Consider the following 12,263-nt stretch of genomic DNA (forward strand, 5'->3'; position numbering starts at 1 on the left):
TAATGCTATTAAAGAAATATTTTGTTTGGTAATCACCTGTGGTGACATTAGCTTCTGTAAACTTCCCCCAATCAGCAGAGGGAGGGCAGAGCTGCTTAAACCTTTAGCATCCTGAACAGAAAGGCTGACAAAGACACGATCCTTCAAGCTTGTTTACCAAGAGACCGTTGCTCACTGCATGCGGGAAGGAAATTCAAGTTTTCACACACCTGCCAAGGCATTTTATGAACCGATATTGTTCAAGGTTGAGATTTAGTGACCAGTCGATTCCACGATTACTGAGAAACCTTCATGTGGTGGTAAATAACAGAGCAGAGGAACTACTAAATGGATCACCAGGTGTTTTTGTCAGCCACTCGAACCCCCTGGATCATTTCAAGAATTTGCACACAGACGGGATTTTTTTATTTATGTCATCATTATTTAATGGCATACAGTACATATTCAAAGTAAACACAAATCTTCCAAGATTTTTGTTCCAACTCCGTATCTAAGACAGAAATATATCTGCTGTGCTGAGAAACGAGAACGTTCGTTATGCAATCAGCTATCGTCGACGTACGCCGTCACGTCTCAGAGATGACTGGGTGTCAGGGAGCTGAAAAGAGGTCACAGCTCGGTGTCAGTGTTTGTTTACACGGAGAGAAGAGACGGCTGACTGGTCGGCTGAATCACCCACCTGTCGGCGGAGACAAACTACGAAATGAAGTGACAGAGTGAAGGCTCTGTCAGACTTTAAGACAAATTGGAGACGACACTTACAGTACTAAACACACAAGAGAAAACTACAATATAACTAACTTGGTTTTAAAAATATATACATATATTATTACTACGATTATTTAAGTCTGCGTCAAATTGTCGTCGCAATTAATTCTCTGTGTTTGTTTCTCGTCGAGTTGTTGAGATTTTATTGCATCATAATCCATTATTTGAGGTATATATTTCCTAAATACTTTATTTTGATTGTCTGAATGTCTCACTCCATTGCTTTAATGCCAAACAGAAACATTACCGATATCACTGGTTGCCAACCTGGGGTTCTGGGCCCTCCAAGGGGTCACAACATTAATATATGGAGTCTGTGAGCAGAAAAAAATATATTTTATGAACAATATATATATATAAAAAAAAGATTCTAGATGTTTCCTCCAATTTTTTTATTGTGTTCTTATGGCTAGTTTATATTTCTCGTTTAGACCTTTAAAAATTAGTCTCATAACCACCTCTTTGATTGATTGATGATGGGTTGAGGGTATACTTTGAGTTTAATGGATTACAAGCAAAAATGTTGTGAACCACTGACCAACACTTGAGACCAGAAGACAGCACTGAATCTGGAGGTCTAATGCTGACCTCTAGTGGATGAAACAAAGCACTACCCGTGAACTCATTTGGCCCCTGATTTAAAGCAGCAGTGAAAAAGCCAGCGTGAATTCAACTTTGTGATCTCTCTTCTTTCAGCGAGCTTTGCCTGGTGGCCGCAGCCTGTCGCAGCAGCAGCTCCCTGGCCAGATCCGGCCGCCCGCTCTTGGCCAAGCAGTGAGCGAGCTGCGAGGCCTTGGGTTGGTGTGGGACGGCGGGCTGCCCCCTCCTCCACACGGCCAGGACGTGGAAGGCCCGGGAGGACAGGCTGTGCCCGGCCCGGAGCTTCACCAGCTGAGCGGTGCTGCGACAGAGACGCAGGGAGAGAACCAGCAGAGCGAGTTCCTCCTCCGACAGCTCCCCGGACAGCCAGAGAAGAAGAGAGTCTGCCAGGGGATCTGGAGGAGGAGGAGGAGGAGGAGGAAGAGGAAGGCTGCAGGTAAGAATTTTCCTTTACATTGAAAAATGATGCATTTATATCTTCAACAACAGATTGTTTAAAAATACTCGTTTTTTTTTTTTTAAAGTATCTGGAGCAAAAAAAACAAGTTTCAAACATTTTTTACTCAAGTATAATTACAGCTTACTTTGAATTATGATCTTGAATAAGCTTTATGAAGAATTTGTAATTGACAGATGAGGTGAATATGTGGTTAACTTTTACATAGAAATGAAATACACAAGAACAATGTAATACACCTTTAAGTCCACTAGAGTGTTAATCATTTTGCAGGGAATATGACACTCAAAACAATTTATCAACAATTTACAGCCAGAACAGCAGCAACAGAGTCGACTGCATTGGAACCTGTGAGCACATGACTACACTGTTTTCTGTAATTACACTCGGTGCCAGAAGGGGGAGCCAAAAGTTCCAAAGCTCTGACAGCTATAGTTTCTGGTTACTTCGTATGAAAAATGTGCAAAGTAACCAGAAACTATAGGCGTCAGAGGTTCAATATACAACTATGAAAAACATCCAAGATGTCAGTACAGTCAAATAAAGTTGGATTTTTAGGATGTCTCAGTGGAAACTGCAGTAATTTTGAGAGACAAGGTCGAATGCAGCAAGAAGGACGGGAAGAGACAGACAACAGAACCGAATGAATTAATGATAGATGAGAGACGCATCACCCACCTGTCTCCTCGCATAACTTCACCCTGGCTGTAAAGGGCCGAATAATGTTCCTCACTTTCTGAAATGAAACGAGTAAATCTGTAACGATGCGCAGTTCTTGTGGTGTCACGTATGATATTGAATTCTCTGTAAAAGCTTCGGCACCTTGGGTAAAGTCAGGGACAGCTTACAGACGGGATTTCCCAGGAGCTTCGTGTCCTTCGGGACGGCTTTGTCCCCTCGCCACTCCAGCTGACCTCTGGTGACCTTATAAAACAGGAGCGTGCCCTTGTAGTGAGGAGAGCTGTGGTTTCCGAAGGGGTCCACCTCAGTGAGACGCAGCAGGAGCTGATTCTTGCGCTGACCGTGAAAGGTGAGGCGCTCGTGCAAGGCTTCGTTTTCGTCGTCCTGAGCGCCGACTGCAAAACACCAAATATGACAACTGAGGAACTTAAATGACGCTGATTTCTTTTCTTATGTGATCGCTGAGCATATTTTCTAAAATTAGTTTTTTGTTTTAGTTTAAATGATTTTAAATGAGGTGTTTTTAAAAGGTTGCTTTTCTCATTTTAAAATGTAAAATAACATTAGAGCCTTTCTGCACGGTGTCAATAAAAAATTAAAAAATAGAGTGAAAGTACGATAGTCTGAACAAACATCAAGTGGGAATTACAACATCAGAGAAAACATGACAGTAATCACACAGCGCTGTAATACACCCATCAGTCCACTAGAGGATACCGTGTCATACGAAACCTACGTTAAATAACGTAACTTTATTTATGTAAAGTTACTTATTTGAACCAAAGCATGATTTTTTTTCCCCCTGAAACTTAAACGCGTAGTTTTGGTGCCTAAAACTGACCAAATTGCGATCATGTCGCCTTTAATTCAAACCGTAACTATGACGAAGAGTGTTACATGTACAAAAAGTGACCGAAAAGTGAACATGTTTGATCGTGGCAGTACTTCAAAAGGCATGAAATTGACGTTTTAAAGGCCATTAAAGAGGAATGTGTAGAGAGACGTTGAGATCCTCCGATTAGTCATTTTCTTTTACATTTTGTCACTTTTTGTTCATGCAGTTAATTTGTTTATTTATTTTTTAATCTGAAGAGCCTCGTGTCATCGTGTGGCCATTTTTCCTTTACCTTTCGTGCTCGCCCCGCCTGTGGAGGTGATGTTGCCAGTGAAACGTAGAAGAAGCTGATCTGCTTCACGCATGGAGATCTCTGAGGAGGTCTCCACGAGGCCGCCGCTGCCTTCGGCCTGCAGTCTGCTCAGCTCCCAGCCGAGGTCTCTGCTGGGCACGGCGGCCACCAGGACGCCGTGAGGCTCGCCGTGCCGGCGCTGGAGGACGACGGCGACCGTGTGGCGGCACACCGAGTCCTCCAGCTCCTCCGCCAGCGAGGTGAGATGACCGGGCTGCAGCGGGGAGAGCAGACGAACCACGAGCAGTCTGAGAGGGAGACGCACACAGAAAACTTAAGGAGTTTAGCTCGGGGGAAAGATTAGATCATTGCTGAACAGGGGCGAAGACTCTGTTATCGCAAGCCAGAATACAAAAGTAATATACTTAAAACAGAATTAGGAATTCACAAAACCTACTGCCCATGTATCATTCCCCAGACTAAGCAATTTTAGATAAGAGAGAAGAAGGAATTACAGCTCAGGAAGGAAATAAAAGGAATCCATCCTTATTACAGCTACATCTAATACTTATGATTTAATTTATTTTTTTAAAGCAGGTGACTGGAACAGAAAGGCAATGAGGTGCTTTCATTTTCTCCTTTCAGTTACCTCTCTGGTGGTTTCCAACACGTTTCCTGTGTTCTCATGACATAGATATGGAAAAGTCTGGAATGTAAAGCATTCATTCCCCCTTTATCCATGCTGCCTTTCTTAAACTTCTTATGTAAGAAGAAAAGCTTTGACCCCCCCCCCCCCCCCCGTAAACCTGCCGTTTAGTTGCCGTGGTGCGCAATTCCTTTTCTTTTTCATCCCGTTGCCTCTGAGAATGTCTCAATGAGAGGAAAAGGAAACTCCACAGCCAAAAAAAACCCCCAGAGGACGAACAACAGTCCCTTCAGCGGTGAGATCATTTCTTCTCTGTGTCTCCAGTTTAAACAAGGCGAGGACATCAAATTTGTTTTGCAATTTTTTTTAAGCATTTTGCAACATGTTGCTAATTGAGCCACATTAACTTCAGGAGTTTAGTTTACTTTTACTTTACATAGTGTGGGTGAACTCATTTCCTTCTTATCATTGTCATTATTAACTTTTACTTTTGAAATGTAACAGGTTACTGATTACTAGTTAGCTTGTTCGAAATGTTCGAAAACTATTTTAATTATTTCATCAAAAATAATAATAACTCATTACATTTGATTACTTTTTAATGATCTTTATTCAAGTTATTTAATACAACTTGAGTTACAGTTGGGATGTCTTGGTGTGGTCAGCAGTGTACTTTGATTTAATTGGCGGACGAGAGGCAAATTCAAACAAGAGAACCAATCACAAATACGGGTGAAAATGTAATCGCATTTTAGCTCAATGTTAGATTTGACATATATGCCTTTTACTGAAAAACATATTTGGATATAACTTCTTTGTAATCACCAACATTTTCAATAGTTACTGTAATATAATTACGTATATTTCACTGCAACGGTTTGTGATTACGTTTATTTCCATTTCCATTTTTACATGTAATTAGAGCTGCAAACACACAACCCTTCGAATCAGCAGCAGTGGTTGGTCAGCTTCAGCAGGAAGGTGCAGGCCCAGGGAGACGTGGTCTGAGACTATACATCGCAGCTCATTTGAAGAAGACTACTCTAAGTCTACGCTGAATACAATATGACATATGTTTTTCCGATTTTTCTGCTGCTGGTTGGACAAACTGGGCGAATCAGCGCTGGATCCGACACGGTCGACGCTACGAACGAGACGCGGCCGACACGTTTCACCCTGGGTTTGTCCGCGCTGTGCGTCGTCCCGCTGTGGGTGTTTCTGCCTCGCGGCACAGTTTGCGCTGTGATCTGTTTGGGTTGGACGACACAGCAACAAATCCGCTGAGTCATGCTGTTGTGGAGACACTTGAAATCAAGATTTTGAATCTTAACAGCAGCATAAAATGCATTATATGCTAATGATGTCTGTGTATTATTCATAACGGCCTTGGCTTTATTCCAGTTCTGAGATTTTCTGACCAAAAAAAACAGACTTTTAAATACTTTCAAATCTACCGAACTGTCTTAATATTTTGACCCATGTCTCTTTTTGCTGCCTGCAAATCACCTGAACGCTGCAGCAAGGCTTCGAACAGGACTGGAAAACTGTATTACATTTGCTCTTACCTCCCCCCAGTGGCTCTTTGTTCACTTGAGAACTGAATGTGCCTTTCAAACAATCGTCTACAAAGCACTGTGTGTTTTTTTTTGCCTTAAATACGTTCTGCATATCTGAGCTCGTGTGTCGCTGTAGGACTGCAGTAAAAACCCTGTCACACTCCAGCCAAGCTCCAAAACCAGTCTGTCCACTGTCTGTCTGACACACATTTACTAACTGGCTTCGAAGTGTCTTACTTTGAGAAAAGAAAAATCCTTTGTTTCCCGCTTTATCTTTTCAGACATGCGCATTTCATTTTGGCCCCCCCGTTCCCTTTCACAACCCGTCATTGTGTTGGACATTTCAAACAGAACCACTGAGAGCAGACATGTCCGAAAGACGTCCGTTTAACATCTTCGCTAACGTTTAGATGACAGCCAGAAAGGCTGCGGACGTCCAAACGGGGTCCGACTCAGACCTTCAGATGTTGAACCCACCTTGGACGTCCGCCTCTGATCCGTTATCATCTTCGCTCACAATTCTCTGCAACTATTTAAAATTGCAACCAGTCGTTACGTTAAAGACAGAGAATACCTGGCGTTACAAACCTGTCCCAGTTCTCCGTCAGCTCAAAGGACACCAGTCCGTTCTGCTGGTTCCTGACGGCCACTTGGTCCAGGACGCTCCACTGTTTGTCCCTCGAGCCCAGAAGAATCAGCGCCTCGTTGGACATCTCCTTGGACTTCACAGGGACACTCAGGATCCTGACACAGACAAAAAGAAACTCTCTAGCTCTTCTTTTAGGAAATGTTCCATTTTTGTATTCATTATATATATATTATAATGATAATGATATATATCATTATATATATATATATATATAGATCCACCTCACCTCACTCTGTTGGTGACTGAATGATCCCAAGCCGAAGAGGCGCTGACGGGCCCTGTTTGGAGGTCTTGGTTCTCGGGTTCCCCCCTCGTGCGCCTCTTTTTTTCCAGGTTTGGGGGACACGGCAGCGTGACCGTGAGCGGCCTCCTCAAGGGCTGCGAGGTCGGGTGGGTGAGGTCGAGCAGCGGGCTGGTGGACACCACCGAGTGATAGACGTCCTTTCTGGACTTGACGGCGGCCAGAAGGACGGCGTCGAGCGGTTGGATCTGAAGCGGACGAGCAAACGTCTGTTCTGCGTGATTCAGGCAGCGGTTTGGACAGAGATGCTGTGTGATGTGAAAATAGTTTTTCGTTTCGCCGACAGCTTCTTGTTTTTTATGAAAGAGGGCGGTGCAGAGGGGGAGTTTTTTTGTTTTTGTTTTTACGTAAGATCAAGCAACAGACTGCTGCGGTGAATTTAGTTCACAAATGATTGGGCTCAGAAGTAAATTCAAATATCGGCCGTAGCTGTTAATTTGTTTACCTCACAGCAAGACATCTGCAAAAACTTAACTCTGTAAATCAGAAGCGGTCTGTTTCTCCATCCTTTGCTGGTCTGTTCCAAACAATTTTCATGACCATGTCTGTGTTTTTATCTCTTTTTTTATTTCAATATTTTAATCAGGTTCTATTTCAAATGCTCAATCTCAAGGTGTGTTACACATCTCTCAACCCCAAACCGCCCTCAGCTTTGTAAACCTACGCTTGCAGCTGCATCAAACTAAGTGGGAGAAAGATAGGTAGAGATGGTCATCTCCATACCGTGCTTTGTGCCATTATAGGTGCAGTGAAGGATCCTGGCAGGTAGTTCAGACAGATTCGAGGGTCCATGGAGAGTTTTAGTGACAAACCCCTCCTGGGAACTGTGTAACTTTCTCTCTTTATACACGAAACCACTGCGAATAGACCCAAAGAGTAAACCTTCACCTCCGCAAATGAGCCCTGAAGACGACAGAAACAAAGAGTGAATTGTACATTTATAAACTAAGAAATATAACAGTTTCTAACACAAAGCAATATTCACCCTGATGTTCAATCAGGCTTAGATCGAAATAAAGGACAATTACAGCGATCTTCTTTCGTATTAATAGTGTTCTTTTTTTTCAATTAATAAGATTTAACATTGGCCAGCTGTTTTCATAACCTCATCTCCAACAGATTACGCTTTATAAAACTGAAATATAACAGCTAATGTGTTTTGTAGGAAACTTAACGGAGACCAGGTTATGTTTTCTATCATTGTGATGAAATTACATGAATTAACATATTTAGCTGGTTGCAAATACGTTGATATTGAAACGTACCCGTAATATATTCACTGACAACATCATAGCGAACTCACAAAAGGTGTACCACAAGGCTCTATGTTAGAACCTTTTCTGTTTTCATTCTGCCCATGAAAACACTTCTATGCAGACGATACAATTACCTACCAATATACTTTCTTCAGAATTTATTTCAACAATGTAGATGATATTACTATTTAGAAAGTACAAAGTATATACATACAGTACAAATGTCATGGAACATGGCTGAATGACAAAATAACTCATTAATAACCTTTTAGACAAATTCAACCTCTACATCTTTTAAAGACATTCATCATGAAATCACAGTCTTTCTCTCTAAAATGCTCCCTCTTTCAATCGGCTTGCAGACCCAACAAAATCTATAATTGTCAGTTTCCAGCATCTCTGAACTGAAACTTCATTTTCACCCTTGAGCTCGGAGAAAATTAGAAGAAAATAGAAGATCTTTATTTGGAAAAAGCTGCCTTCATTGGAGGCATACAAACACACATTCAAAGCCCATTTTATGAATAATAGAATTTTTAAAAGAGCTCCTCTGTGGCCAGATCTGTACTGGATATTAAATGATGTATCAGAAGAATTTCAACACAAATTAAACTACAAATATAATGAGTGAAATAAATTAATGATAGACATTATGGAAAGTTAGAGATTATTTCAAAGTAAGAGAACACCTTACCTTCTGCCCTCCGTACACGCCCTCTGTTGTTACAGGAGTGATGTAGCTCGCCCTCCTCTTCCCATCAACTACCTTCACAGCGACATCCCTGTAGCTGCCGCGATGCCGCGCACGGAAAGGCACAACCACAGTTACGGGGAAGTGAAAGGTGGTCCCGTCTTGAACTTTGACCCGGATCACTCTGCTGACCAGCTCCTCCGAGCCGGTGACCATCAGGCAGCTCAGGTCGTCGGCCACCTCACACCTCAGGCCGTCGGCTGCACCCGCGGGTGCTCTGATAAAACATGCGTCCGGTACATCGGCGTGGCGGTCCTCCTGCAGCTGACCTGTCAGCCTAAACGTCATTTCAAAAACACGCGTGTGTGCAAAATTTGAAAGTTTCAGCAGGAAATAAGAGAGAATGGAGACCACAACTCTTTTTCTAAATAAAGCTTCCTGCATCAATTATGCATGTTTATCTTTGCACTTAATATGAATAGTCACATTTTTTCTTTTTAAATATTATCATCTTCAACACATTTCGAGCAGCAAAGCAGCTATTGTAAGACTTCCTGAAATGCTGGAGCGCGCACATTTCCATATCAGCTCTTCGCAGACTTAAACCTCTCCCTCTGATCTGAATTTTCATGATTTGCTTAGCTTTTTGCACAAACGCAGGCGTTGACCGGACGGTGAACTGGATGAAATGGGCGGCTGTGTGGAGGTCAAGATGCCGAACAAGTGTGGAGTTTTTAGGTGGTCAGCAAGTCGTAGAAAGTATGAGCTAACTTTATCCGTGGTTAATTGAAGTGGAAAATAATGATCTTTCTCATCCTGTGCAGAAAATGTTTATGAATATAATGCTTGAGTAGCTATGAATACATAAAGATCAGTTCACTGATTGTAAACTTTATGAATCTTCAACAAAAACAGAGAAAGCGGATAGAGAATGTAAAATACTGGCAGACTGTGAATTAGGACAAAGATTTTAACTACCTCAGAGCTACTTAAAGGGAAACAAAAGGAGACATTGTGTGTTACGAAAGGATGACGTACCCAACTGTAATCCATTCACTCTTTATCTCCTCTTTGCCCTTGTCATGTGTCCTCTCCTGGTCCCTTTCTGTCTCCTCCATTAAATCAGTCGGACAGTGAATGAGTTTCTCACTCACTTGACCTTTGGCTTGTGATTCTTCTCCAGTCTCTTCCACATTTTTGCGATCAGAAGTGTTGAACTTGGCGTCTGGTGTTTGTTCTCTACGTCTTCGATCAGCTCCGTCCTCAACCTCCTCTTTGTACCCAGAGTCAGACTCGAGTCCAGCGTGGGAGTTCAGGTGGTTGTTCACGTCTTCAGGTTGCACCGAGGTCTCTCTTGGTTCCTGAAATGCTGCGCCCACAGTTGGAGCCTCATAATAATAAGATAATTGGAGATCTTCCGCGTCCAGCTTGGCCAAGATTGTGCTCAGTTTTTCCAGGATGTTCTCTATGTCGTCTCCAACGCTCAGAAAAGTGTCACTGAAGGAGTCTGAACAGGGCCGAACTTTACATCCTGTAACATCTGAAACAAAACAGACATTTAGAACATTTTACAACAATAAAACTACAAATTGTATGTGACAAGCAGCTTTTCTTTCCCTGAAGCAGTTTTATTTGACCTCACTCGTCAGCTGCTTTTAGGAGAGTCATTTTTTTTTATGCTCAAATGTCAACTATTTTTTATTCTTCAAACTTCCATAAACACTTGACATGCCTTTATTTCTTAAAGTGAACTGATTTAATAACTATTAAATAGTGCATACATTAATACCTTAACTGTTTAACTTTAACTGTTTCACCTGCATTTAAAAAAACCCAACACATTTCGCCTTTCCTGTTAATTTTTCTTTTTTTTAGGTTCTGAGGATCACATGCACCACTCAGATAAACCCACATGCCTGTTGTGGATGGATGCTGCTGATCACTGCCCTCTGGTGGAGACTTGTTGAGCATGAAGGCACATTTTCTGAGGGCTTCTCTCCAAGCTGCAAGTCTGCATGAATGAAAAACACTCAGCTCCCTCAGCACTTCCAGAGCTTTCTGCTTGCACTCTTTCTCCTCCTGCTCTTCATCGACTCTCCTTCCTCTTCTTTCATCCTCCTCCTCCTCTTCTGCTGGACTGAACATCGTTCCTTCACTCCTCCCAGCCTCTCTTTCACGATGATGATCTCTGCAGCATTTGACACCTTCGAGCTCCTGAACAGTTTCAGTCAACGTAATGAGGAGACTGTCCTCACTCCAAGGAGGCTTTATTTCATCCTTCTGTTTCTTCGGATGCACATTCGTATCCATGCTGAGCTGAAAAATGCATGAAAGATGAGATTCAGAAGAATCTAATCGGTCCTGTTTTCTGGCCCTCTTTCAGTCCATCTTGCACATAGCAAAAGCAATTTGTTCCTTTCACAAAATTTTGGTGAATGATATCAAACGTCGATAAAAAAAACAAAAACATTGCATTCCCTGTGTACCTCCTTTTAGATTTGAAGCCGAAGCCACCCCTAGTTCACTGTGTCCTTGGCATTGACTGTTTCTGTGTACTGCTATCCAAGTTTACAAGAGCCAATGCTGTATTTATAAGGCTGCCAGCAGTAAAACATGTTGCCAAGGCGACCTCTGGGGGCGTGGCAGAGCGGAACAAAAGAGGAGCCACTGAGCAGAAGATTCACAGGAAGAGGAAGCGCTGCCCTACGGACATCTTCTTTTCTTCTGTCACTCATTTTACTGCTTCTATGTCCAGACGGTAAAAGATGTCAGCTCTTCAACTTTACAAGCCTGTAAATCATCATAAAAAAAAAAAAAAAAAAAAAAAAAAAAAAATACAGCTTGGAGTCATTCAATGATGAAGATTGCATGGTATTTTTATTCTCGAAACACTGGGCATGTGCATGTTGAGGTAAATATAAACTTTGACACATTTTATTGAAACAGAGCGTGCAACAACACCAACATGGGTTGTGTGGAGCAGGTTTGTGGGTTTCCTGTGATATTTGTGTGAAAGTCCTCACACATCTGTGGTGAACGAAGCGTCCAGAACTAAAAGTAGAAATACTAAAGTCTAAAAATGTACAATTTTAAAAAAAAAGAAGAAAATGCTACATAACTACATTATTATGCAGGAAAAAAAAAAATCCTCTCATGGTGCTGTCTTATTAATACCTGTTGTATTATTGTATACTATTGAATAATGCAGTAATTTGTTGATTAATAGTCCATTTTAAGTGCTTTACACACTGCATTGCATTTCATAAACTAATCAAATAATTTCAATGTTCCGTATTAATCTGAAAAGTAATGGTTGGCGCTGACAAAGTTTTATTTAGTTTTATGAAGTCAGAAGTTTCCCTCTGAGATGTGAAGGAGTAGAACATTTAAAGTGACTATAAGAACCTCAAAATACTTCGGTGCAGTGTTTGTAGATGTACTTGTTGAATAATGGAAGTAATGCAGGTAAAAAGTGTCCCGTTAATGCTGTTCCACTCGGGTGTTCCCAGGAAGTCATGACAGTGTGTCAGT

General features: G+C 41.9%; 2 protein-coding genes across 3 annotated transcripts in view; one reads left to right on the plus strand and one right to left on the minus strand.

The window, feature by feature from the left end:
• Positions 1 to 424: 424 nt before the first annotated feature.
• On the minus strand, positions 425 to 11,042 carry dthd1 (death domain containing 1). Its single transcript, XM_069169960.1, has 10 exons — positions 10,649 to 11,042; positions 9,771 to 10,272; positions 8,736 to 9,069; positions 7,509 to 7,688; positions 6,711 to 6,973; positions 6,424 to 6,579; positions 3,634 to 3,941; positions 2,648 to 2,901; positions 2,504 to 2,561; positions 425 to 1,763 (listed from the first exon to the last, which is right to left on the minus strand). The coding sequence occupies exons 1-10, from the start codon at positions 11,040 to 11,042 to the stop codon at positions 1,438 to 1,440; spliced, it is 2,775 nt and encodes a 924-aa protein (XP_069026061.1). The 3' UTR covers positions 425 to 1,437.
• Positions 1,742 to 12,263, plus strand: part of arap2 (ArfGAP with RhoGAP domain, ankyrin repeat and PH domain 2) — a 120,409-nt gene continuing 109,887 nt past the window's right edge. The window contains exons 1-2 of one of the 2 annotated variants that reach the window (XM_069169958.1): positions 1,742 to 1,804; positions 11,329 to 11,643. The gene's annotated coding sequence lies outside the window, so the exon portion shown is untranslated. Of the gene's footprint in view, positions 1,805 to 11,292; positions 11,644 to 12,263 lie in introns of those variants that run through there. The other variant, XM_069169957.1, reaches the window with a different exon arrangement.

The sequence above is a fragment of the Embiotoca jacksoni genome, unplaced genomic scaffold (genome assembly GCF_022577435.1).
Source record: "Embiotoca jacksoni isolate LCO1_2020_lvr unplaced genomic scaffold, fEmbJac1.0.p SCAF_47, whole genome shotgun sequence".
Lineage (NCBI taxonomy): Eukaryota > Metazoa > Chordata > Actinopteri > Embiotocidae > Embiotoca > Embiotoca jacksoni.